Genomic DNA, 25,904 nt, shown 5'->3' on the forward strand with positions numbered 1-25,904 from the left:
GTTGAAGAGAAAATAAGGAAGTACAAAAAAAAAAAAATTGTACACAAATAACAAAAATAACAATCACGGTCTTACAATTTTTTTTTTTCATTTTCAGAAGTTTGTCGCTCTAGTCGAGCATTAAGCCATAAGCAGTTGATTTCGATCCGCATGTTCTAATATATCTATCTATTCACTGTACTATTTCTTTACCAGACTCGCAAGTCCACGAAAGAGTGTTTTTCTCTAATATAAATTTAATATTCTACATACAATTTCGTTTTATTAAGTAAATTTACAGCAGTAATAAAATTGTTAAAACATTCGTGTATTCAAGAGCGTTATGACTAGACGCTCTGAATATTTTAGGGTACTTTCACATTTCGTAAACAACGACCGACGTTCATATCTTTTTACAACCTGTACTTCAGACAACAAAACAAGTCTGACATATTCATAAAACTGAAAGTTCTTTGCACCCAATTTCATACCACGATATTGTGAAAATGTTCCCAGATACAAAAAAAAAACAAGTCTTTTAGCAGATAAGCAACAAAGAAAGTATGCTTACTTTGTTACATTTGTTTATCTATGTTAATTAATATTAATATATATAAGGAGTTAATGAGAAATCGTAAGGTTTGAATATACTTTCATAAACTGAGGAATCAATATTAAAAATGTTTTACTCTTTAGATATTCTACTTATCAAGGATGGTTACAGACAATATGGATAAGATTCGAGTTGTGGAATAATAGATTCGAAAATTTTGCAAAGTATTGAAGATTGGGTTTTAGATTCATTTTTTGAAAATGTACACAACAGTACTGTGTTCCTGTTGGTGAGTAAGGTAACCAGAGCTCCGGGAGGGGGGGGGGGGATTGGGAATTGGGTCGGCAACCCGCTTGCGATGGTTCTGGTGTTGCAGGCGTCTATAGGCTACGGTAATCACTTACCATCAGGTGAGCCGTACGCTTGTATGCCGACCTAGTGACATAAAAAAAAAATAAGATGTTTGCCTCCCTTTTTAGAAAAAAACTCACAATTACTCCTCATAAATTATATATCATTTTGTAGACAATTGCTTGCTCTACCGGCATCCACAACTAAAAGTTTTATTATTGTTTTTATTTTTGTGAATTAATTAATTATTAAAATTAAATATTATATACGAGTATATTATGACAGATTTAATATTAAAACAATGTCAACATGATTGACAATTACTATACTTATTTAGTGCGAATTATTCGCACGGGTATTGCTATTTATTCAATATATGAATAATTTTACACTAGCCCCGTAAAGTTACGATTGTATTATATGACAATAACATACATTCGGAGGACAGGCGATTAATTAACTAATTAACGATTTGATTATTATGAAACATCCGCAGGCTCAGCATTGCTTTTGGTGAAACATCACGCATTGTTAAAGTTTAACCTACAGACGATTGATTACATACATACTTATATTATAATATTTAGATCGGCAGTCCTATTACTGCCTAGTAAATATAGATATACTAGAAATACCAAGTAAAACTCATCAGTTGATTATAAAACATTTAGTTCCAAAAATGGGATTAGTAAGAAGCAGCATCCAAAAGACAACGCATTTGCGCAACGGTAACACCACTAATTTGTGGCTGTTGCGCTAACGGTTGCGAATTCAATCCCTGCACATGACTAATATTTGTATTAGCCATTCAGATGTTGTCTGTGGTCTGGGTGTTTGTGCAGTCCTTGTGGGTCTCCCCACCGTGCCTCGAAAAGCACGTCAAGTCGTCGGTCCCGGTTGTTATCATGTACATCTGTTAGCGATCGTTACTCATAGTACGGAATATATCCGCCAACCTGCACTGGGCAGCGTGGAGGATTAAGCAAAGATCTTTCTCCTATACATAGAAAGAGACCTATGGCTAGCAATCGGATTTTACAGGTTGAAGTGTAGTATCCAATTACTTATTAAAAATTTAAACGATGTCTATTAAAGTTTAGTTCTTAATCACATCTAGTCTTATTTTAATATAATCCTTACTGAGAAAGATCACGTTATTGCAGTTACGTTGTCTGTCTAGAAGACATCGCTGCTAAGCAGTAAGATCTAATGATCTATCGGAGCTGATATTTCTATTAGCACAAACGTTTGTCTCTTGTCAAGGTTATCTATTTTATTCATTTATTTTCTTTGATTTATTTGGAAAACAGACAGTTTACAGAGACTTAGTTTAAAGCTAATTACATTTAAAAAAAACAAATACACCCTTTAAAAGTTTTCACATACGGTTCCTACATAAAAAGCTAAAGCTTGTACAGTAAGTGATGGCTAATATAAAACAATTGCACAACTTTCAATTAAACAAATTTACAAGTTATATAGAAATTACGTTAATCCAGGTATCAAATCTAGATATCAAACGTTCTTAGGACAACGCGCAAAGCCGTCGATCTCTTATTATTATAGAGATATGAGAGCGGTCGTTACACACAATAGAACACTTTTTCTATTCAGTCATTGAAACTGATTTTATGTGCAGTAAAAAATATCACCAAAATAAATGAAAATATTTAAATCGACTAAAGCAAATAATGTCGGTACAATCTGTTTAAAAGCTTGGCAAAGCCTGAAACGTTATATTATGTAGACACCTGTGGCCTTTTTACGCTTGATATGAAACAAGGATGAGTGGAAAGTTAATTCAAATATGCAATTTTATTATTTTATTTTCCATGAACTTTTAAAAATCCGTCACGTAATTTTATTTCTACTAAACCTTCCTCAAACACCATCGATTTATGGTCAATTAATTAAGAATAACTTTCTATCACATTAGGAATTATTATTTATTCTACTGTGACTTGCAAAATTATATGATAAAAATTAATTAAGCTCACAGATACGCTTATGTAATTATCGAAAAACAGCAATTATTAAATAATTAATTTAAACGAGATTATACGATATCTAAAGTTACTAAACACGATTTTAATTATTATTATGTCTTCTGAAACACACTCATAGTAGTGAATAACATAAATGGATCAGGCGCCTGTAACACCAGGAGCATCGTAAGCGTAATCCCGGCCCAACATGCTATGCCACAAGAGCTCAGGTCACCTAACTCACCACTGGAATACAACCTTGTTTGAAAGCAGTATTATTTAGCTGTGATCTTCTGTAAGGCTGAGGTACTTATGGCGTACTGCTCCGCACATACTTTTCTCTAAAGGACGATAAAGCACTCACAATACCCTTAATGTTGCAAATGTCTATGGGCGGTAATAACAATTTAACATCAGATGTTGGATGATGGATCTCCTAAGCGAGCAGACTCCTTTTCATAAAAACTGGTAGTTTTTAAGTAGATGTTTCGATAGTCTTCTTAAGTTTGTTGACAGAATATATAATAACATTTCATAGAGTTCTAATGTATCTTTCTTATGTCCAGAACATATTTTTAGCTAATCGGATTGACGTATCAATTTATATCCAAAAGAGGTTATTGATTTGAATACATTCTGTATTAATATTGTTTGTGGTTCTTTGTTTGAACTTCGCTAATCTCAGACTATGGAACAGATTTTAAAAAAGAATGTTCCTTAAAAAAAATTGTTAAGTTAGGTTTGTCCAGAAAAAATGAACTATCTTGAAATAATCAACAATATATTTGCGGTGTATAGAAAAGTATGAATAAATTGAAATTGAAAATGAAAAATGATGTGAAGCACCTACATAGAATTAGGGATGGAATGGTTTATGGTGACAAAATATTTGTATATTGTTCGTATAGGATTCGTATTGTTAAATATTTTATCGACATCTACAATTTCTGACAGCTGAGATGGATCAGTTGTTATCATAGGACAGAATATCATAGAACAGAATTCATCAAGATAGACCAAAGACTATATAAGTTGAATAGGTAGAGTGGGCTGATCACATGTCGTAGAATCGGCAACCGTTGAAAAAGATGCATTCGGGAAAACCACGCCGTCGTAAGCCTTGCGTAGAACATCTTTCAAAGAAATTCAGAATCGAACATATATCTACAAGCCCTCCATCAGAGGAGCTACATTACATATACAACATTCTCGCGCATTGTTACTATTCCATAAAAATATAGACAAAGATGAGCAAAGAAAAGAAACTAATAAAAAATGTACTATAATTCGTTCTATATTCGTTTATTTCATTAATTTATTTTATATAATTGTTGTTTGAACATTTTAATTTATTTCAATTATAACAATCATTAAGAATTAAGACGAGCGTGCTAATTGTAAAAATTTTAGGCTTTGGGACTCGAGAGACTCCATATTGATTCCGTGACTTATATTTCGTTTTCATTTACACATTCTATTTTAAATGGTATCATGAGAAGGGTCGCTTTTTCAAAGTTTCTATAATATAATAACAATTCATTACTAGCACGGTAACAAATGTTCTGTCACTACATGTTGTGAAATAATAGCTATCAATTTCATCTTTATCGAAGCAGCGAAGTCAATTCCGTTATATTATTTCTGTAACTTACTTAACGTCTGCATAATGTATAGTAGGTATAATAAATGTGCTCGTAGTGGTACCGCAACTTACCTGAAACAGAAAAAATATTATACATTAAATTACAGGTAATAAAAAATATTCAAACTCTACATAGCATAAATCTCAATATAAGGCAACTAGTTATTGCATAAGTTTTATGAAATTTAAAGAAAAAATGTAGTGATTGTAAAGTAATATTAATGTAATGAGAGATAAAAATGAGCGATATAAATTAATCTTTAAGCATACAGCCACAAACGATCGACGAACGGAATAACCTATACAATGTTTTTTTTTTTTTATATATATATCACTAGGTCGGCAAACAAGCGTACGGATCACCTGATGGTAAGAGATTACCGTAGCTTATAGACGCCTACAATACCAGAAGCATCGAAAGCGCGTTGCCGATCCCCCCCAATCCCCCCCAGGAGCTCTGGTCACCTTACTCACCAACGGGAACACAATACTGCTTGAAAACAGTATTATTTAGCTGTGGTCTTCCCCAGTCGGGCTGCTCTATATTTTGAGCAAGAAATTCCTGCTGTGCCCTACCTCAGTTGCTGATATGATGATCAATGATATGTAACATTAAATAGATTATTCACAATAAAAGTATTATTAATTGATCCATTATATCACCATCATTATCATCACTTCAGCCTAATATAGTCCACTGATGGACATAGGCCTCCACAAGTTCGCGCCAAAAATGGAGTGAACTCATGTGTGTTGCCCATAGTCATCACGCTGGGCAGGCGGGTTGGTGACCGCAGGCTGGGTTTAGCATCAATTATAAAGAATAGGTTATTAATATTATTATGTACTTTACATGAAAACTGATTATATGACTTGTAATTAACCATGATATAGTGTCACGTTCACAAAACGATTGCAAATCGCAACAAAACATATTATAACAATATATTATGTATGTCTTCAGCCTCTAGCATGTGGGATGCTGGGCATAGGCTTCTTTTTATCTACCACGTTGCTTCAGTGCAGATTGGCGGATATATTCCCTACTATGAGTAACGAGTGTATATGATAACAACCGGGACTGACAGCTTACCGTGCTTTCCGGAGCATGGTAGGGAGACCCGCAAGGACAGTATCCAAACCGGAAACAAATATTTTACAAATAAAAATATCCGTCCCGATCTATATTATCGGGATATCGAGAATCTATCCCGTAAACCGCCGGTGGTTAGGCGCCCACATGGCATACATATCACTATACATGAGCGGTACGTAAGATAAGCGCGTTGACTATAATAAAATGTAAAAAATCGTACCAGTGTACCAGTGTAAACAACACAAAGCGATAAACAAAGAAGAATTCTTAAGTGAAGTTTTTTAACTTAAATTTAAGAAACAATCAGGTGAATTCTATTTAACAAGGAAAATTATCAAACTCGAAAAGCACAGAGGTTAAATTTTGAAATTAACACCCAATAATTTTCTTACTCTTTTTTTTTTAAATTAATTCATAGGTTTTCGATTTCAATATATATTCAATTCCAATACCTCATTATTTTTTAATCCACACAACGATTTAAAGGTGTTCTATTTTGTAAAGCTTGTTACAACAACAGGGACAGGAAATAAATAATTGTGTTTGCTCGCAAACGAAAAAAAAACCGACTTCAATTACATCGAAGAGTAATACAACGTAGATCGACGAAAAAATAGTAATACTTTGTTCGTATTCCATATAACGCGACATTATAAAATTGTGCAATTATATAATGTTCTACTGTTATTTCTAACATTTTGTTAGCGATTGTAGGCAGAAATTTCATAAAAGGCCCGTCGTCGATTCGCGCGAAGCGCTGACATCGCTTATTACGGCGGGTTTTTTAGTTGAAGCGGATTTATATTGAATTACGGTTTATGTCTTTTTTATTAAAAATATGTACTATTCATGTTTTCACACAGCTCCGATGCACTACTGGAGTTTACCCCTTCAGATCAACTGTCTAAATAGGCACAAAAAGGCTTACTAGTCTAAGAAATATATTATTACTATATCAAATTGTAAATAAATGGATCTATAACGCCATCTATCGGAACCTAATTGCGTTATTAGAAAACGTCTGAAAGCCATCTCTAATAAGGTCATTCGTTCAGTAGATTTTACTGTTCAATTTTTTCATTCCGGGGCCTTAAATGAAAATCGATTCTTAAGGAGAAAACTCCAAAAACAGTCAAGTAAATATGCCATATCAGATATAGCTCAAAAAGTTCGAGTCAAATCTCAATTATATTTAAATGGGACCACATGACAAGCACCACCTATCGAGTAAAAAAAGAATCATCGATATCGGTCCACCCAGTAAAATAGTAATGAGGTTAATATAACGTTGGTCGACGTAAAATAGCCAAGTAAATACCCAGTATTAGCGATAACTCAAAAATTAAAAGCTCAAATATATTTATAACGAATAAACTGCTACTCTCTACTCTAGTGGAATATTGTAATTTGATCGATAGTGAACGACGTAATTTCACAAAATTTTGATAGATGGCGTTGTGGCACAGTATTGAACATGACCGCAGTCGTCTTAACATCGTCATGTAAATACGTGTCATCAAAGATTACTCAAAAATTGCTCATTATATCTCAATCATATTTAAAACGGACGACATGACAAGTATTAGCTTTTGATTTATACAAAAAAGATCAAAATCAGTGCACCCAGTAAAAAGTTATGAGGTATAATACAACGTAAGGTGACGAAAATAATGTCTAGTAAATACGCGTTATCAAAGATTACTCAAAAAGTAGTTATCAGATCTCGATAAAATTTATATGTGACCACATGATAAACATCAGCTTTCGATTAAAGTAAAAATTATCAAAATCGATACACCCAGTAAAAAGTTATTGCGGATTTTCAAGAGTTTCCCTCGATTTCTCTGGGATCCCATCATCAGATCCTGGTTTTCTTATCATGGTACCAAACTAGGGATATCCCCTTTCCAACAAAAAAAAGAATTATCAAAATCGGTACACCCAGTAGAAAGTTATGTGGTATAATACAACGTAGGTCGACGAAAAAAGCGTCAAGTAAAAACGCATTATTAGATATAATTCGAAAAGTAGTTGTTAGATCTCAAATAAATTTAAATGGGACCAATCGGCACACACCACCTTTCGATTAAAACAAAATTTGTCGAAATCGGTCTACCTGGTCAAAAGTTCTGATGTAACATACATAAAAAAAAAAAAAAAAAAAAAAAAAAAAAAAAAAAAAATACAGTCGAATTGAGAACCTCCTCCTTTTTTGGAAGTCGGTTAAAAAGCAGATGATTTCTCTCCTTCGGACATTTTCCTCTTTTTTTACCTTTTGCTTTAACTTTTTCTTCTGACAGAATATCAGACATTGAATGCTATAACTTTTTAGTATTGAAATCTTATAAAATAATAAAATAATTCCATTAAAACCTTTTCACTCGATTCGCGGTCCAATTAATACAGAGACTCCGCTTCAGAGTTTTTAAACGTTATTGAACTATTCGCTACGAATTGCCATTTTCCTCTTTTCTCTACACGTGCTGAAAGTTCCACTGTTACACTCAAACTTTGTTTCGTGCGCCACTTAGCACTTGGTCGCTTTTAAAAGTTATTCATTTAGAAACGTTTTACACCGAATTCAAAAGTGTCAGGTGTATACAATGTTGTACGATGTACGGTGTGATATTCGGGTGTCGTCTAGAGTTGTCACGAAAACAACTTTAGTCCGAGTGGACTTTTAGAAAGACCTTTGAGTCGTTGAATCAAACTAAATACTAAAATGCTTCCTATCTTAATATAATTTGTTATTCTGTTGAACGAATTATTGTAATGGTTGATGTGGATACAACGTAATTTAGATAGATAGGAGGTATGGTATGTTGGGTATTACAGAAGAAAAGGATCAGTACAGTAATATTTATTCAACTACTGAAAAGTTAAAGATTTTTATGTTTACCTTAAAACATTCAGTTTATACTTTGTAGAGTTTACCAAAATTACTTAAAATAATCTTTTTTTTTTAATTTTTAACCGTGTGGCGACACGCTTTGTAGTTTTTTTTAGATCAACTTCGTTATTGACGACATAATACAAAAAAAGTTCGTACATGTTTATATATTTTAATAAAATAGATTTAGATACTTAATAAAATAGATTTTGGATAGGTTATCATTAGACAAACACTCAGATAAAATATTTTTTTTTGTTATCAGAAAACGCTTATTCGATTACATCCTTTGAAGATAATCTATATCTTCTCTATTTTTGCCAATGTTTGTGTTATCTATATATTAGTACGTGAAGCAAAAACTTTGTACTCCTTTTTGCGAAAATTGCGCTGACGGAGGAATATGAAATTTAGCACACTTATAATTTATATAGAGAAAGAGTGCAGAAGTCTATTTTTTTTAATTATGCATAAAAAATACATGAAATCAATAAAAAAACATTACACACACCATGTATTAGACACACGCACGCGTATATACTCTTTTGTTTATTATTATAGAAGTAGTCTTTGACAACAGAACCTTTAAAGAGTGCAAACTTAATTCAAAAATATATCATAAATATATTTGTATGACATAGCTACTAATATTATATAGTAAACGAACGCTAGGAGAATTCTTTATGTAAAACTTTCCACAAGAAGCGCATTACTTTGGTTAATATTTTTACGTATTCCTATATATTTTACAATTTTGTTCACTTGTAAATCTCGAGGGACGTTAATTAGTAACAACATATTACATTTGGTACATTGTAAAAATATAAAAATTATTCGGTGGTATTCTGTTAAAAATAAAACTTGAAAGATGATTAATTTAATTTTCCACAAAATCGGCGGAAGTAGGGATTAGCTAAATACGATGATTTACGAAATAATACACGAATGAATGATAGAGATATAAGCGATTAAAAAAACATAAAAAAGAAACAATTTGTAATCAATAGACGACGATACAACTCTATGAGCGTGATATAAAAGCTTTGACTGCTTTTTACTAAAACTGCTTAAAACGGGATATTTACCATGTTCTTTATTTTCATTTTTTGGAGCTCGATATTTCGACATTACCTACGAATGTCTTGTTCATAAGACTTTCTCGTATATCCCGTTTTAAATAAATTTAGTAATTGAAATAACCATGTTAATTTAAAATCTTTTACTGCTTTTATATTTATTACTAGCGACCCGCCCCGGCTTCGCACGGGTGTCAGTCACGGGTGTCACAAAGTCAGCCATAAAAAATACAGTCGAATTGAGAACCTTCTCCTTTTTTTCAAAAGTTAGTTAAAAAGTATCATAACGTTAAAATGTAAGTAAATGTAAACAAACTTAGTATTTATTAAATTTATACTAATATTATAAAGCTATCATAGTTGTTTTATCATAGTTTGTTTGTTTGTTTTAACGCGTTAATCTCAATAACTACTGGGTCGAATGGAAACATTCTTTTTGTTTTAGATATTCCATTTACCGAGCATGGTTATAATTTTATTAGTTTTTTTCTTCAATTTAAAGCAGATGAAATCGCGGGAGACGTCTAGTAATTAATATAATACAAGAACAATTTATATATTGACTGAGGCTCATTAAGGTTTTTTCTCTTTTTTCATCTTAATCGTGTATAATTTTTATATTATACCTTTCCTTTTCAAGTTTTATTATAAAAATTTTAACATGGATAAAATATATCAGTACTGATAATGGCTAAGTATGAGTTTTATTATGTATTGTTAAAGTACGTATTATCTGTGATTATAATTATTATTTTGTGCTTGAGAATTCGTTCATTCATTAAACTATAGTCTTTACAAAATAAGAGGCCCGTTTGGACATTAAATTTGACAAATGCCCTAGAACGTAACTTGGTACGAAACTGTAAGCAAAAATAAAAGAATTATTAATAACATAGTGTTTTTAAAACATACGTACATTTTTTGACACGTTAAATAATATGATAGAATATATTGGGAGTATTCTTTTCGCGTTTATTTTATAATAGCATGCAATTTCTAATTATTACGAAACGTCTCAAAAACATTTACATTTTTTTTTAACGTGCAACAAACAGTGATGTAACTAATTAATTACTGAATATCACCAGCTTCATTCGATTTTAATTTTAAAAAAAATCGTCGTAAATAAAATTTTATTTGGCTAATAAACCGCGATAAAATCCGAAAAAAATGTTTCATTATAATGATTAAAGTTCGTGTAAACATTAGAAAACGTTATAAAAATATAAAATAAAGACAAATTGACCTTTTGTACAATGTTATTATTTCAAATTACCTACAATATTAAAGTTTAAGTTAAATTTCTGATCAAAATTTTAATAAAAAGGAACTACATTACATAAATCGATTAAATACTCATACAAACTTGAATCGATTTATCGTGAGTATCGAATACCGAGTTGTATGGTTACTTCGCTATTTACGTCCCGATGACATATGTACAAACGGGTCTCTTATTTTGTGACGACTATAAAACTATTATTTTTCAATTGTTTCCATTTTTTTTGCCGGCTTTTAACGATGTGTTATTTAGTGTAAGTAATAAATTTTACTCGTTCCAATTCATAGTAAATAAATACATAAGTTACACTTTTATCACGTATTTTGTAAGAATTAATAATTATACTAACGGTTTATAGGTGGCGAATTAAGAGACATAGGTTTATACTGATCTACTCGTATTATAAATTTGACAATTTATTTATTTTAAGTATTAAATCGTGTAATCTATGCAAAAAGAAAACGAATCATAACCCGCCAAGTAATCTATGGCGGATTAAGATTCAACAAATATTTATCTGCTAATAAAAAAAGTTCATCTACCTTAAATTACCGCGAGCGATATTAATGTTCCAATTCTAATGACGACGGTTTAGCGAACATATTACAGTAATTATTATAGATAGCTGGCTATTGTGTTAGAGGGCGCAGATTCCAAATGTTTATAGAAGTAAAACAGCATTTTACATACAACTAATACATAATTTTAATTTTTTTTATAGGTCATACAATATTTTTCCAAACTTTTCACATTTCTTTAAATGTAAGGTTTAATGTAGGTTAAACAATATTATGTCGTAATATTAGCGTTGTGTGTTTCGGACCTCCGACACAGGATTACATCATATCGAGGGTTGTTGAGTGTGTGATGTTTATGGAAAAAAAGTTGTTGTAGCAATTATATCGATTCGTATCTAGTTTAATATATGTTGTTATTATTTTACGAGACTTTGCGCGCTATTTTACTGATGACTTTAGATTGTTAAGTTGATTAGACTTTTTTTGTTTACTTGCATTATGAGCCATAACATAATTTTTTTTAAATCACTTTTTAATGGTTCTTTATTTACGTTACTATTTTGGAGTTGTATTTCAAATATGTTTCTTGTTCCGTTTGGTGTATTTGCTGTAATAATAAGTTAACTTTTCCTTATCGCTTCAGCCTGTAATATTCCACTACTGGGCATAGGCCTCTTTCCCCGTGTAGGAGAAGGATCAGAGCTTAATCCACCACGCTGCTCCAATGCGGGTTGGCGGATATATTCCCTACTATGAGTAACGATCGCTATCAGGTGTACATGATAACAACCGGGACCGACGGCTTAACGTGCTCTCCGAGACACGGTCAGAAGATCCACAAGGACTGCACAAACACCCAGACCATGGCAAACACCTGTATGGCCAATACAAATGTTTATGTGCGAGGATCGAACCCGCAACCGCCAGCGCAACTTTTACAATCCATGGTTGTGCCCATTGCGCGAACGCAGCGTCAATATAGTTATTCAATTGGTATTTTATATTTGTTAAGCTCCAAATAATCTCGAACATATAGGTACAGAAGAATGTGCGAAGACGGATGGATGAAAGTTTGTTACGCTGTATATTAGCTTAATATTAGCATAATATCTGCTCGATCTTATGTGTGTGTTTTATCCATATCAATTCGTAATAATAACTGATAATATAATTAATAATTATCTAATGTAAAATGTGATCAAGATTTACTTGAGTAAAACAAATACGCTGGTTTACCAGTTTACATATTTAATTCCAGCAAAAATTATTGTATGACAATAAAAGAAAAAAATTATAGGAGCAATTTCAAACAATACCTAATAAGTACGAGAGGTTCCAAAGAAAATATGAGCGAATAAAGATTTGAATAAATGAATCCTTGAATCTCGAACTGATTTCTTTTCCCTTGTAAAATATTACGTCTTTCTTAAAGTTAATGGAGGTAAAACGTCGATCAAGCCGAAAAGGTAATTGGACTTGAAATTGAAATTCGAGATGGTAATGAAAATTGAACGAGTGAATGCCCTTTTCACCTTAGAATTGTAATGAAGTTTTTTAAGTGACATGTTTTATATTTTATTTTTATCTGGGTATTTAACTTTGTTTGGCCAGTCATTAATTACGTAAGATAATTTTGACACTTTTTGATCTCTCTAGCCCCATGTAAAGGTACATAATATTTTTAAAACTACCCCCCTATTCGTAAATAAAAGATTTTTGATCCCTGCAAATTGAAATACGATACCTGTCAAACCACTAGAACGCGCGATTTCTAATATATCAAGTTGGAATATATTACGAAACAATCAGTTAGACCCCTCCCCTCCCCCAAGTAATGGTATGTAGAGATTTTTCCAATCCACTCTCCTCTCAGCACCTTTACATAATTAATAAATGGTCTCTAAAATATTTTTAATAATCTTGAAAGTATTGTCATTTTTTGTTTGTTTAATTATTATTTAATTTGACTGATTGGTTTATGGCTCTCAGTTTTGCCAATTTGACTGATGGTTATAGCATTTCCAAATTATTGAAATTGAAAAATATATTTAATTTAATGTTTAAAGTCCTGTATAATTACTAGCTGACCTCGCAAACGTTGTTTTGCCATATATCTTATTAACCCCCTTAATCCCCCCCCCCCCTAAAACTTAGAGGTATGAAAAATAGATGTTGTTCAATTCTCAGAGCTACCCGATATGCACACAAAATTTCAGGAGAATCGGTCAAGCCGTTTCGTAGGAGTTTAACTGCAAACACCGCGACACGAGAATTTTATATATTAGATGTACTTTGACTTCAATTTCTTTTGTGATATGGTTTTTTTTAATGTTTATTTCTGTTTTGCTTTGTTTCTTCTCTATTTTGAATAATGTTTATCATTGTATGGAAGATCATTTGAAACAAACGTATTATTATTATTTATTCAAGAATATTATAACGGAACTAGATGACCGTCACGGAATTACTTGTTTTTGATGTCCCTTCACAATTTTTATAAAGTGTTCGTTGTAAATCTAAAATTGTATTCTCAAACAAAATTTATGTCAAAGTTATAGTCACCAATGAATTTATTATTATTATTATTTATTGATAGTTAATTAAACCATAAAACAAAAGTATTGTATTATTTAAGCGAAGAATTTTTTATATACTACAAATGTGCCACACGCCACGTACGGTTCGCCCGATCATAAGTGGATACCGTAGCCTATGGACGCCTGTAACACCAGGAGTATAGAAATCGCGTTGCCGACTATACCTCCGAATCTTCCCAGGAGCTCTAGCTACCTTACTCACCACAGGAACACAACCCTCTGAAAGAAGTAGCACCAGCTTTTTTTGCTGTGATCTTTAAAGTTGAACTACTTCCCCCGTCGCGCTGCTTTAAATTTTGAGCAAGATATTTCCTGCGGTACTCTAATAAAACTATAAATGGGACAGCTCAGATATTTCCCCTACGTGGGGAAAGAAGCCTATGTCCAGCAGTACGATATTACAGGCTGAAGCGATATGAAAATCTTCATTATGATAATCTTTATCATCAATAATATATTTTCAAAGTTATAAATATAAAAAAAAATTGAATCAACGATACCTTCACTACAGTGGATAATTAATAACACTAGCATGAAATTTTTAGTGGTGAAGACGCAGTTAATAGTATAAGAGAAAAAATTATGTTGATGTTAATCGAAGATCCATTGGGTAGAATCGAAATGAAAAAGAGAAAACGTGACTATTATGAAAATTGAGATATTGATTATTTAAAAAAGGCGAAATAACTTTACTATCACAATATTTTACTTACACGACAAAGTTAAAATTAATATTATTAATCATCTATAAAGAAGAATAGGAGAGAATGACAAATTGTTATTGCAGAACTGATTCGGCGTTTGACCTGTGGGTTGTCGCTCACGCAAATGAGTTTCGATACTTTTCTATCACACACCATGTCTTTGACTTTACAACACCTCGTAAATTTCATTATATCATGCAATAAAAATCATTATCACTATATTTAAAAAAAATAAACGAAAATAAGAAATTCTAACAACAGGTTTTATACAATATAAGTTTATCTTAACCGTTAATCTATGTAGATAAAGATAAATTTTTCATTATAAAAGTAGAGATGCCCCAAGTTTTGTCATAAAGTTATAGCGATGTTGAAACTAATTACATCAGTTACCCTATTGATTTGTGCCTTTAATGGACTTGCTGCGCAGCTGCAGTACCACATAGTAAGTACAAAATAAATTTTATTTTTTCCTGAAAAAAAATGTTGACTATGCAAAGGCATTTCATATCTAGTTAAACTAACAAGAGGATATCCTCTAATATTATTATCCTATTTTTTTGAGCTAGTGCATATGACAGGATAAGTAGTTTTTCAACCATCGACAACGCGAAACTACAACAAACCTTTAATTCCCAGTGCAAATTTTTAATAATTCTACGTGGAGGATATAACTGGAGGAAACCAAACCATAACGTTTTTTGCAAGTAAATTAAATGTACGCTCTATTCTGATATGTTACAAAAAAAATGTGTGTCATTCTATATGTATATCTTCGTAATAAAATTAGCAAATAAATTTATATTACAGGCAGAGAGAACAGGTCAAGATGGTTACTATTCTGAATCGCACGCTGTGACGACTAGTGATGGGTACATTTTAGATTTACAAAGAATTCCTTTCCGACGTTTTGAAAATGAAGAGAATGCCCCAAAGACTCCCAAACCAGTGGTTTTCTTGATGCATGGTTTACAAAGTAACTCTGTCAGCTACATATTCTTGGGTCCAGACCTCGCCTTAGGTAAACATAATTTATAATTGTGTTTGCTGGCTATGTATGTGTGTGTATGTGTTTATGTTTATCATGTGGTCACATTTAAATTTCGTCGAGATCTGATTACAACTTTTGGAGTAATCTTTGATAATGCATACTTACTTGACTATTTTTTCGTCTACCTACGTTGTATTACTTGTCGATGTAATTGAAGTCAGTTTTTTTTTCGTTTGCCAGCAAACACATTTTTATTATTCTTTATTTAGAAAACCAACAGCTTTATAAACAATGTACCTTACAGCTATGTATATGCTATGCAGTATTGCCAATAACATGTTTCCCTTAAATTACCAAATAACACTGTAAAAATCAAACTTACCACGCCAAAATGAAATAATAAACTAAGAAATTCAGGATACTATCAGCTTAAGCCTATCTATACAAATATATAAAAAAAAAAAAAATAAAAAAAAAAAATTGAAGCGTTCTCTTGTAATATTAAAACAACCGCTTTTCACCTAGTGCGTGTAGATTGCAATTTTTTGTCTGTCTGTCTGTTTGTTCGGCCAATCTCTGAAACGGCTGGATCGATCATGACGAGACTTTCACTGGAAAATATCCGATGTCATAAGGCTTATGCAACTTTTATTTTTGATTTTTCTTTCTTTCTTTCTTTTTTTGTAATTCTGTGAACTAAACAAAAAAGCTAGTCAATATTGTAGTTAGTCAGATAGACCCGTACACCACGCATAACAAATCAAGTGGGAGAAACAGTGAACAAACGGCAGCACATCAAGCCAAATCAAGATCTCGCGGCGTCTTATGCAGTTGTACCAGAGGCGAAGTTGTTACGAGAATGTTGCGGTCAAAAATTTGTGGTTCTAACCGACTTCAAAAAAGGAGGAGGCAACTCATTTTGACTGTAAATACATATATACACGCACATACACACACATACACATATACATACACACATACGTATACACATACACGTATACATATACGTATACACATACACACACATATGTATAGAAATATATATATATATATATATATATATATATATATATACACGAAAATCGTAGTGGCGACCAGTGCGCCTGTCAAATCCGTTCGTACACCCATGCTGCATCGCCTTTTTTGGTTGCCTCCTTTTTTGTTTGCTAACAAACACTATTAATGATGATATCTGTCACCTTCTTCTTAAAACATAACTTGCTTGAGCAAAATAAGTCGACCTCGCTGAACTTTGCGTTATATGTTCGGGGCCACCTAGCCATAACAGTGTTAGATGCGTAGTTATTGCGGCGTAGAGGCACGTTTAAAAGTGGAGTGTGACGTGTTCTACGCCTGGGAACGCAGAATGCCTCTTCATACGGAAAACGCTAGTATTGCTCGCTAGTATTTTCATAAAATTTTATTATGTACCAATGTACATACATGCGTTTGTAGTTTTACATTAATATATATATATATATATATATATTAATGTAAATAAAATAAAATAATAAAATTAAATTATTACTTAAAACGAATAAATAAAAATAATCTTTAAACGGATCACTATTTATATACTAGTCGAAAAACAAAGCCCAACGATAGATTTACGATACTAATAATGTCTTATCTGACATTGAGTCAATGCTGATAAATTTTTATTACTTAATATCAAGCTTTAATAATTCGACTTTTTCATCCACAGCTTACCTCCTCGCGGAAGCTGGGTACGATGTTTGGATGGGTAACGCAAGAGGCGGTCTCAACTCCCGCAGACACGTTCAATTAAACCCCGATGTAGAAAGAAACGCATTTTTCGATTATTCCTTTGAAGACATCGGCACGAAGGACGTACCAGAAATGATTGATTACATTTTGAAAGTTACTGGACAACCGCAGCTTCACTATATTGGACACTCTCAAGGCGGAACTGTTTTTTTGGTTATGAACTCAATCCGAACTGAATACAACCAAAAAATAAAATCGGCTCATTTACTAGCTGGTGTCGGTTATATGGAGCACTTCCCTAACAGGCTTTTAAGAGCACTCGCTATCAGCACTAACCTAATTTATGTAAGAATAACTCAACTTTTATGACATTTTTTTTTTAATTTACCAAATGATTTGTTTGGTTTCATCAATATTATTGTTTTTATTATTATAGTCATTTGCTGTAACTCATGGTATAGTAGAAGTTTTGGGTCCGGCCGAAACGAATGAACCTTCTCCAGAAATAGCTGACACTACTGAGAAAGGACTTTTGGATACTCTTCTGGACGCTATTGTATGTACACTCATGTTAATGACCCCTTTGAGTATAGCGTAATTTTTTAAGCACAAAAAACAAAATCTTACACAATTTGCTTCTTTCTACGCAACAATGTGTTTAAATCATATTTTATAATATTTTCAGACTTCATTATTTGGAGAGAGTGAAATGTTAGCACCAGCATCAATAAAACAGTATGCTCATTTCGGTCAAAACATACGAGCCAAGACATTCAAAAGATGGGATTACGGTCCTATCGGAAATATGCGTACATACGGATCTCTCAGGGCACCATCCTATGACATAAGCAAGATCACCATTAACACCACCATGCATTATACAGTCAGTGATGATCTTTTAGATGAACGGGATGTTATTAAAATGAGCAGTGTGATGCCAAACGCAAGAAATCGTAAAATAGCACGTGAATCTTTTACCCACACTGATTTCGTTGTAGCTCCTGACGCTAAGGAGTTGCTCTACGACTACATTATTGAAGAACTTAATAACTCATCAAAATAAATGTAATATTTCAATAACTAGGCATTCTAAAAATAAAATACTAAAGTGGATACCAATGAGATCGTATGCAATTTGTCGTTTATAACTGTTTACACTTATTTCAGTGAAATATACCATCAATATAATATCTAGTTAATTTGTTTTTAATATTTGTATCATCAAATGTTTCTTAAAATACCTCATTCTCTTCTTAAAATCAAAGTTTGATAAGCTATTTACAAATCTTTAAGATGATGCTCATTATCATTAATTTAAGTTTACGCGGTGATTTATTCCTATCCGCTAATCCCTTCCTTTCGGACCCAATATCAATGCTCAAAACTGAACACATCTAAATGACTTCAACATTTTTTCGTTGGTACTAAACTCTTACTTGCGGAAATAACTGCTAAATGTTACAGGATACAAGCTCCAAGCTGCCAAGCTCATAGATTTTTTTTTACATTTCTTTCGAGAAAGTCTCAAACGAAAATATGCTAACATTTTTATAACGGATATTTGTATAACGGTGAATATTGTAAACGGTATGTGCAGTGTGAAGCCTTTTCTGTAATATTGATGTAAAAGCCTAGAATTTACACAAAAGTTAAAGTATTAAGCACAAATCACCCTATCCCTAATTCTAACGATATACTTGAGTATTAAATGTTGAAACAATAAAAGCAGCACCGCTTATATCTCATCACATGGGTATGTTACCTATATTTTATAACCAAATTATAAATAAACAAAACCATTGTTATTATTAATTATCATTTTAAAATTAATACGGTGTCAATTTATATAATACACGTATATCTCGTCAAATATTAATCTATAGATAAGAATATTTTTTACATTATAAAAGTAGATAAAAGTACCAAATTTTGTCATAAATTCTATAGCGATGTTGAAGACACTAACGTCCGTGATCATACTTATTTTTGCCTTAAATGGACTTACCGCGCAACAGGAGTTCAATATAGTAAGTACACAGCACACTGATTTTATTCCTTTTACACACACACACACACACACCCACACACACACACACACACACACACACACACACACACACACACACTTCAGCCTATCGCACTCCACTGCTGGACATAGGCCTCCCCAAGTTCGCGCCACACATCCCGGTCTTCCGTAATCCTCATCCAGCCTACACCGGCAATCTTACGTAGATCGTCGGTCCCACGGGCTGGAGGACGTCCCACAGTGCGTTTGCCAAGACGCGGTCTCTACTCTAGGATCCGTCTACTCCAACGGCCATCGGTCCTGCGACACAGATGACCAGCCCACTTCCACTTCAACTTGCTAATTCTGTGGGCTATGTCGGTTACTTTCGTTCTCTCGCGGATAGTCTCATTTCTAACCCTGTCTTTGAGAGAGACCCCACGCATAGCCCGTTCCATTGCTCGTTGAGCGACTTTAAGCTTGTGGACCAGTCTCTTCGTTAGTGTCCACGTCTCGGCTCCGTATGTTAACACAGGCAGGACGCATTGCTCGAAAACTTTTGTCTTCAAGCATTGCGGAATCTTCGAAGTGAAGACTCGACGGAGTCTGCCAAACGCCGCCCAGCCCAACCAAATCCTCCTATCGGCCTCCTTCTCGAAGTTGTTGCGGCCTAGTTGGATAGTATGGCCTTAAGTGATTCCTTTCATTATTCCTTTCACGTGCAATAAATTGCCTTAAGTGATCTAATATCGATAGTTTTAATTTACGTGGAAATATTTTTTTAATCACTACAGAGTTGTTTACAATGGTTTTTACTTTGGAGTGTTAGATACACGGTAAGTTTTTAACAGCTCTTAATTGGATTGTGAACTCTTAGAGTCAATGTGGAAAAAAAACGTTAAATTTCAAATCTATTCTAAAATTATTAAATTCTTAAAATGCGCATTAAAATATATTTTTGTGAGGAGTGGCCCTAAAGTCTAACATTTTTACTTATACGTCTCATATAGGGATTGCAATCCCGCATCTCATTCGTTTCCGTGGAATTGAAACACTCACAAAAAAAAAAATCTCACTTTCCTGTCGATGTCTTTTTTAACATTTCTTTCTCTTGTTAAAACTCTTTCTCTAATTCTTCCCTTAATAGGAGAACAATTTTCATGCCAGTTACAAATGCTCTGGCTATAGGTGTATTTTAAAAAATGTCACTTTCATACACTTCTAGATGTTTCCAACTACAGAGGCTTTATTTTGTTTTATTGGCGTATTACCCAAAAGATTTAGCACTAATTTTTGAATTTGCGGGATCTGCATATCCACGTTTTCGTGAAATTGCAATCCGCAGCTCTAATAGGCTTAACAGGTGACAGGAGCGGATTTGTTTTCTATCAACGTGCAACTGAAAGGGGAAGTACTTTTGTCAGCATTCTTATCATAAGATGCGAAAATATTTTGTTTCGTAATTATATGTTAACAAAAATGCGATTATAAATTATACTGTAAAATTCAGTAATAAATAATAATTACTGCTAAAAGAAGATATAACTTCATTAAGTAAATTCGAAACAAATATATTGAAGCATTATTACAGTGTGTGTTATCTCTCTAAAGTAGGAAATAAGTTACGGAAATTCAAGGAAATGATATAAAACAAAATATTAGAATTATCGTATTATATGGAGTTAATTCTATATCGACATAATTGAACCATATACTTTTTCAATAAAAACCCAATGATTTCAACATTACATTACTAATTTTATACAATTAATGCAGATATAATTTATTACCACAATCCAATTTATCAGTACAAAATTATATGTTTCAAAGGTATCAAAAAATATAAAGACTTCTTAAATATGAACAAAATCTTATCAAAAATTATACATATTTACAATTCACAACTTATGAACAAACTATAATAATAATAATAATATAATATTTTATATGTCTTCTAAATTACTGCTAGGGACAAATACTCAGAAATCTTAGTCGTAGGCTTTTGTTAGAACCACCATTATACTCCATACAAAGGATTTTCATGTTACTATATTATTATTATTATTATTATTCATATTATTATTATTTAATAATTGTGTTTGCTTGGTAATGAAAAAAAAAAACCGACATCAATTTATATCAATCAGTAAAACAACGGATATAGCCGAATAAATTATCCAATTAAATACGCATTATTGAGTGTAACTGTATAGTGTACAAATATATAGGTCACATCTCACTCAAATTAAAATGAGACCACACGACAAGTACCAGCCTTTATTTCAGTTCTCATGTAATTGATAATAATGTCTTAGTGAGAATTTTCTTTAAACATCAATAATTCAGCTTTCGAATAAAAATTTATTTAAATCGGTACACTAAGCAAAAAGTTATAAAGTAATACACGTGAAAAAAAATTAGTGGAATCGATAACCTTTTGTGAAGTCTTTTAAAAATTAACAGGTGTTAGATTAATTTCTATGATTTCACCGATATGGTATGTCAAATAACATTCGCCCCGATTGATACCATAAGCCGATTATGATAGCTATTCTAGAATTATCGCTCAACCCACGAACAGGCAGTGTGATGGAATAAGCCTAACTCTCCTTTCAAAACCACGAGAAGACAGATTTAAAAAACTCCTTTTTGCTCAATAAGTAAAAGTAGGAAAAATAAAATTTAGACAATTTTCGCTTCGCACCTATCAAAAAAAAAAAAAAAAAAAAAAATACAGTCGAATTGAGAACCTCCTCCTTTTTTGGAAATCGGTTAAAAAAATGATTATCATTTAAGTATTAAAATTCAATTTAACGCTTTAAGTTCAGTTTCCAAATGAGTGTAATCTATACAAATAAAAAAAATTGAAGGGTCTGTTTCTAATATTAAAATAACCGCTTTTTACTAAATGCATATGACACACGATACATGTAACAAAATAACATTTTTTACAATTTTTGTATATGTGTCTGTTGAAAAGTCTGGACCGATTTTGACGCTACTTTTATTGGTAGATAGCTGATGTAATAAGAAGTAACTTAGGCTACTTTTATTTTAAAAACTTATTTATTTTATAACTCTGCGAATACCTTTCTTGTTAAATTCCACGCGGACGAAGTCGTAGGCAGAGCTAGTTAAAATAAAAAATAAAACATGTATTAGAAGCAGAAAGGTATTAATCGTATTGACTTTTCAAACACTCACGCCTACGCTACTTCTACTCTTATCTTAATAGCCCAATGAATGAACTAAACAATATAGTTCCGTAAACAAAACATCTAACATTAAAATGGAATTGTTAAAAATAGGAAGTAAAATAACAATTTAAGAAATCAGTTTAATTATTTCATTTACAGAGACTGAGAACAGCTATAGATGGTTACTATTCTGAATCACATAACGTGATTACAAGAGATGGGTACATTTTAGAAGTACATAGAATTCCTTTCCGTCGTTTTCGAATAAAGGAAAATGATTCAAAGAATCCCAAACCAGTGGTATTCTTGATGCACGGCTTACAAGGCTCCTCATTGTCCTATATATATTTGGGTCCAGAACGTGCCTTAGGTAAATATAATTCTTAATACATATAAATTGTTTACAAATTTTGAGACTTACGAAAAAGTAGCCAAATATTTCTGTTGTATTAAAATCCCAAAAATAAACTTTTAAACACACATTGGATTGGACATTGGATTATTACTGGTTACTTTTTATCATTAAATATCTCAACATCCGTTTTTATCCACAGCTTACCTTCTTGCGGAAGCTGGCTACGACGTTTGGATGGGTAACGCAAGAGGCGGTCTCAATTCTCGCAGACACATTTTCTTAAACCCAGATACAAATGCAGAAAGATTCTTCAACTACTCCTATGAGGACATCGCTTTGAAGGATGTAGCAAGCACGATTGACTACATTTTGAAAGTTACAAGACAATCGCAGCTTCACTATGTTGGACATTCTCAAGGCGGAACTGCATTTTTTGTTTTGAACTCATTGCGACCCGAATTCAACACCAAAATTAAATCGGCTCATTTACTGGCTGGTGTTGGTTATATGGAGCACTTTCCTAACAAGATTTTGAATGCAATCGCTTTCGGCACTAACTTGCTTTATGTAAGAACGACTAAATTTCTAAGACTAAAAATTATTGTTATTATTATCATGATTTATCGTTTGTTTTGTCTCACTAATATTAATATTTTTATAGTCCGTCGCCTTAGAGCAAGGTATTGTAGAAGTTCTGGGACCAAGAGACGCTAACAGTCTGAATGAAGAAGAATACAACAAAAGTCCAGCATACAGTCTTCTGCTGACTGTTATAGATGTCATTGTATGTACACAAATGTGCCATATTTAAATTTTTTAAAGCTTAAAAGAAATCAAATTCTTAGACTGATTCATTTGACGTAACAAGATAGTTTTAATAACATAATTAAAATTTCCAGGTTTCAATTCACAAACAACTTGAAATGGTAACACCAGCATCACTGAAACAGTACGCTCATTTTGGTCAGAACATAAGAGCGAAATCATTTAGAAGATTTAGCTACGATCCTCTTGAAAATTTTATTAGGTATGGATCTTTATCCGCTCCCGAATATGATTTAAGCAAAATCAGCGTTAATATCACTATGCATTATACAGTCAACGATCACCTTTTAGATGAAAGGGATGTTCTGAGTATGGCTAGTGTGATACCAAACGCCAAAGCTCGTAAAATAACGCGTGAAACTTATAACCACAATGACTTCGTCCTGGCACCTGATTCTAAGGAGTTGCTCTACGACTACATTCTGGAAGAATTGGATAAGAATCGTTAAAATAAATGAATATCAAAGAAAATTATTGTAACGATTCTGAATGATATTCTATGATCATAATTATGGTTTAGAATATTAAATGATCAATGGCAATCTTAGAATAATCTCATGAAGAGTGTAAATAATAAGATTGCATGTGATTTATTGTACATAACTATGTTTACACATCTCCGCTAAATATATGCTGCGTATTATATTGAGTTAATTTATTGGCCAATAAAGATATTTCTCTTAACTAAAAGCGTTTTAAAAATATTTCTCTTCTATGTAATTTCACTACAATAATAAAAAACAAATATGATGAACATACGAACATGGTTGTCTGTTTTGCAACCTCTATTGCAGGTAACAGCCGATTCAAATACAAAATTTTAATTTTACACCTATAAATATTACACCCAAACTCTAAAGCAGAAAGCAGAGTCACTGCCGATTGCGGTAACGGACAAGTCAAGACTAGTTTCTTGCGCTAAGTTTTAAGTCAGTTCTAAAAACCTTAGGGCACGCACAACCATGTGCATCTCACCCTATTACCCTAGCACCTTAGATATAGAAAAAACTTACAACCGATATTATAAGTTACCTCGAGCCAAACGATTTCAGACTGTATCCCATGATTGTCTGGCTCTAAAACTTTGTGAGCTAGATATATAGCTAGCTGTAATTATATTTTAGAAAAATTAAATAACTCGTCTATAAATGTGAAATGTCAAAAACGTACTTGTAACGATTCTGACGACATTCTAAAATTATATTATTTCGAATATTAAGGTTATCAAAATCATTCTTAAAATCATGGTGGGTGTAACAATAAGATATATATAATTAGCCGTTTATAAATGTATTTAATTATTTCAATGAAATATAGATAGATATTGTGGGTATAGTAAAATTTATTGCGTATTTTTGTTTCATATTATTTACTTTTATCTAGATTTTGCTTTTGCTACTTCTTACACGTTTCACACTTACGTGTACATCCCAGTTTAACTTTCTTGCCCTAGTTTGAGTTTTGTCCCTATGACGCATTAGCAATTTGATCTTGTATTTTATCGAGGGTCATTACAATAAAATAAATTTTACAAGGATTTACCTCATCAAATACACGGGGTTCCCATGAACTCGACCACCGTGTAATTAATATTATCTATTTCTTAAACTCTTTTCCAATCATATAAAAGTTATTTTAGAAGTCAAATATTCTGGGTCTATATTTTTATTGGTCTTAATTTTAAGGTCCAGAAATCAAATCTTACGAAGTAGTTTATAAATGAACGCACTTTAAATTGAGGGCCATTATCTCTCTAGGATCCAGTACTGAAAACCAGAATTAAAAAAGAGTTTGAATAACATATAAGTCAGTGATTCAGAACTTAATTTTTTTATCAAACTTTCCTGCTTATATACAGGCTTGAGAAACCTGTGAGAACAGCTTTAAGCTCTTTTGTACTTGTCGGGGCCATTGTTAGGTTCGAAAAATAAAAATGGCTAATATCTTGAAGTTATAATAATAGCTAATATCTTAAAATCTCTGGACTAGATTGACTGAGGTAGGGCCCAGCAGAAAATAAACTACTCAAAATCTGGAGCATCACCTGTGGTGAGTAAGGTGACCAGAGCTCCTAAGGGGGAGTAGACTTAGGGTCGTCAACACGCTTATGAGGCTTGTATTGTTGCAGGT

General features: G+C 32.4%; 2 protein-coding genes across 2 annotated transcripts; both read left to right on the forward strand.

The window, feature by feature from the left end:
- The first annotated feature begins 12,807 nt into the window (after positions 1-12,807).
- LOC123655012 (lipase 3-like) lies at positions 12,808-18,504 on the forward strand. Its single transcript, XM_045590893.1, has 6 exons — positions 12,808-12,813; positions 13,132-13,180; positions 15,488-15,694; positions 17,370-17,737; positions 17,829-17,948; positions 18,078-18,504. Exons 1-6 carry the CDS (start codon positions 12,808-12,810, stop codon positions 18,453-18,455), a joined length of 1,128 nt encoding a protein of 375 aa, XP_045446849.1. The 3' UTR covers positions 18,456-18,504.
- Positions 18,505-19,341: 837 nt separating this feature from the next.
- LOC123655112 (lipase 3-like) lies at positions 19,342-24,223 on the forward strand. The gene is made up of 5 exons (XM_045590978.1): positions 19,342-19,419; positions 22,754-22,964; positions 23,149-23,516; positions 23,611-23,733; positions 23,849-24,223. Exons 1-5 carry the CDS (start codon positions 19,342-19,344, stop codon positions 24,221-24,223), a joined length of 1,155 nt encoding a protein of 384 aa, XP_045446934.1.
- The last annotated feature ends 1,681 nt before the right edge of the window (positions 24,224-25,904 follow it).

This window comes from Melitaea cinxia, chromosome 1, assembly GCF_905220565.1.
Source record: "Melitaea cinxia chromosome 1, ilMelCinx1.1, whole genome shotgun sequence".
NCBI lineage: Eukaryota > Metazoa > Arthropoda > Insecta > Lepidoptera > Nymphalidae > Melitaea > Melitaea cinxia.

Excerpts from the sequence above, each read along its gene's own strand:
- LOC123655012 (XM_045590893.1), top strand. Across the intron at positions 13,181-15,487 it reads AATATATTACGAAACAATCA|AGAGAACAGGTCAAGATGGT; the intron begins GTTAGACCCCTC and ends TATTACAGGCAG. Across the intron at positions 15,695-17,369 it reads GGGTCCAGACCTCGCCTTAG|CTTACCTCCTCGCGGAAGCT; the intron begins GTAAACATAATT and ends TTTCATCCACAG.
- LOC123655112 (XM_045590978.1), top strand. The coding sequence starts at position 19,342 with ATGTTGAAGACACTAACGTCCGTGATCATACTTATTTTTGCCTTAAAT. Across the intron at positions 22,965-23,148 it reads GGGTCCAGAACGTGCCTTAG|CTTACCTTCTTGCGGAAGCT; the intron begins GTAAATATAATT and ends TTTTATCCACAG. Across the intron at positions 23,734-23,848 it reads TGACTGTTATAGATGTCATT|GTTTCAATTCACAAACAACT; the intron begins GTATGTACACAA and ends TAAAATTTCCAG.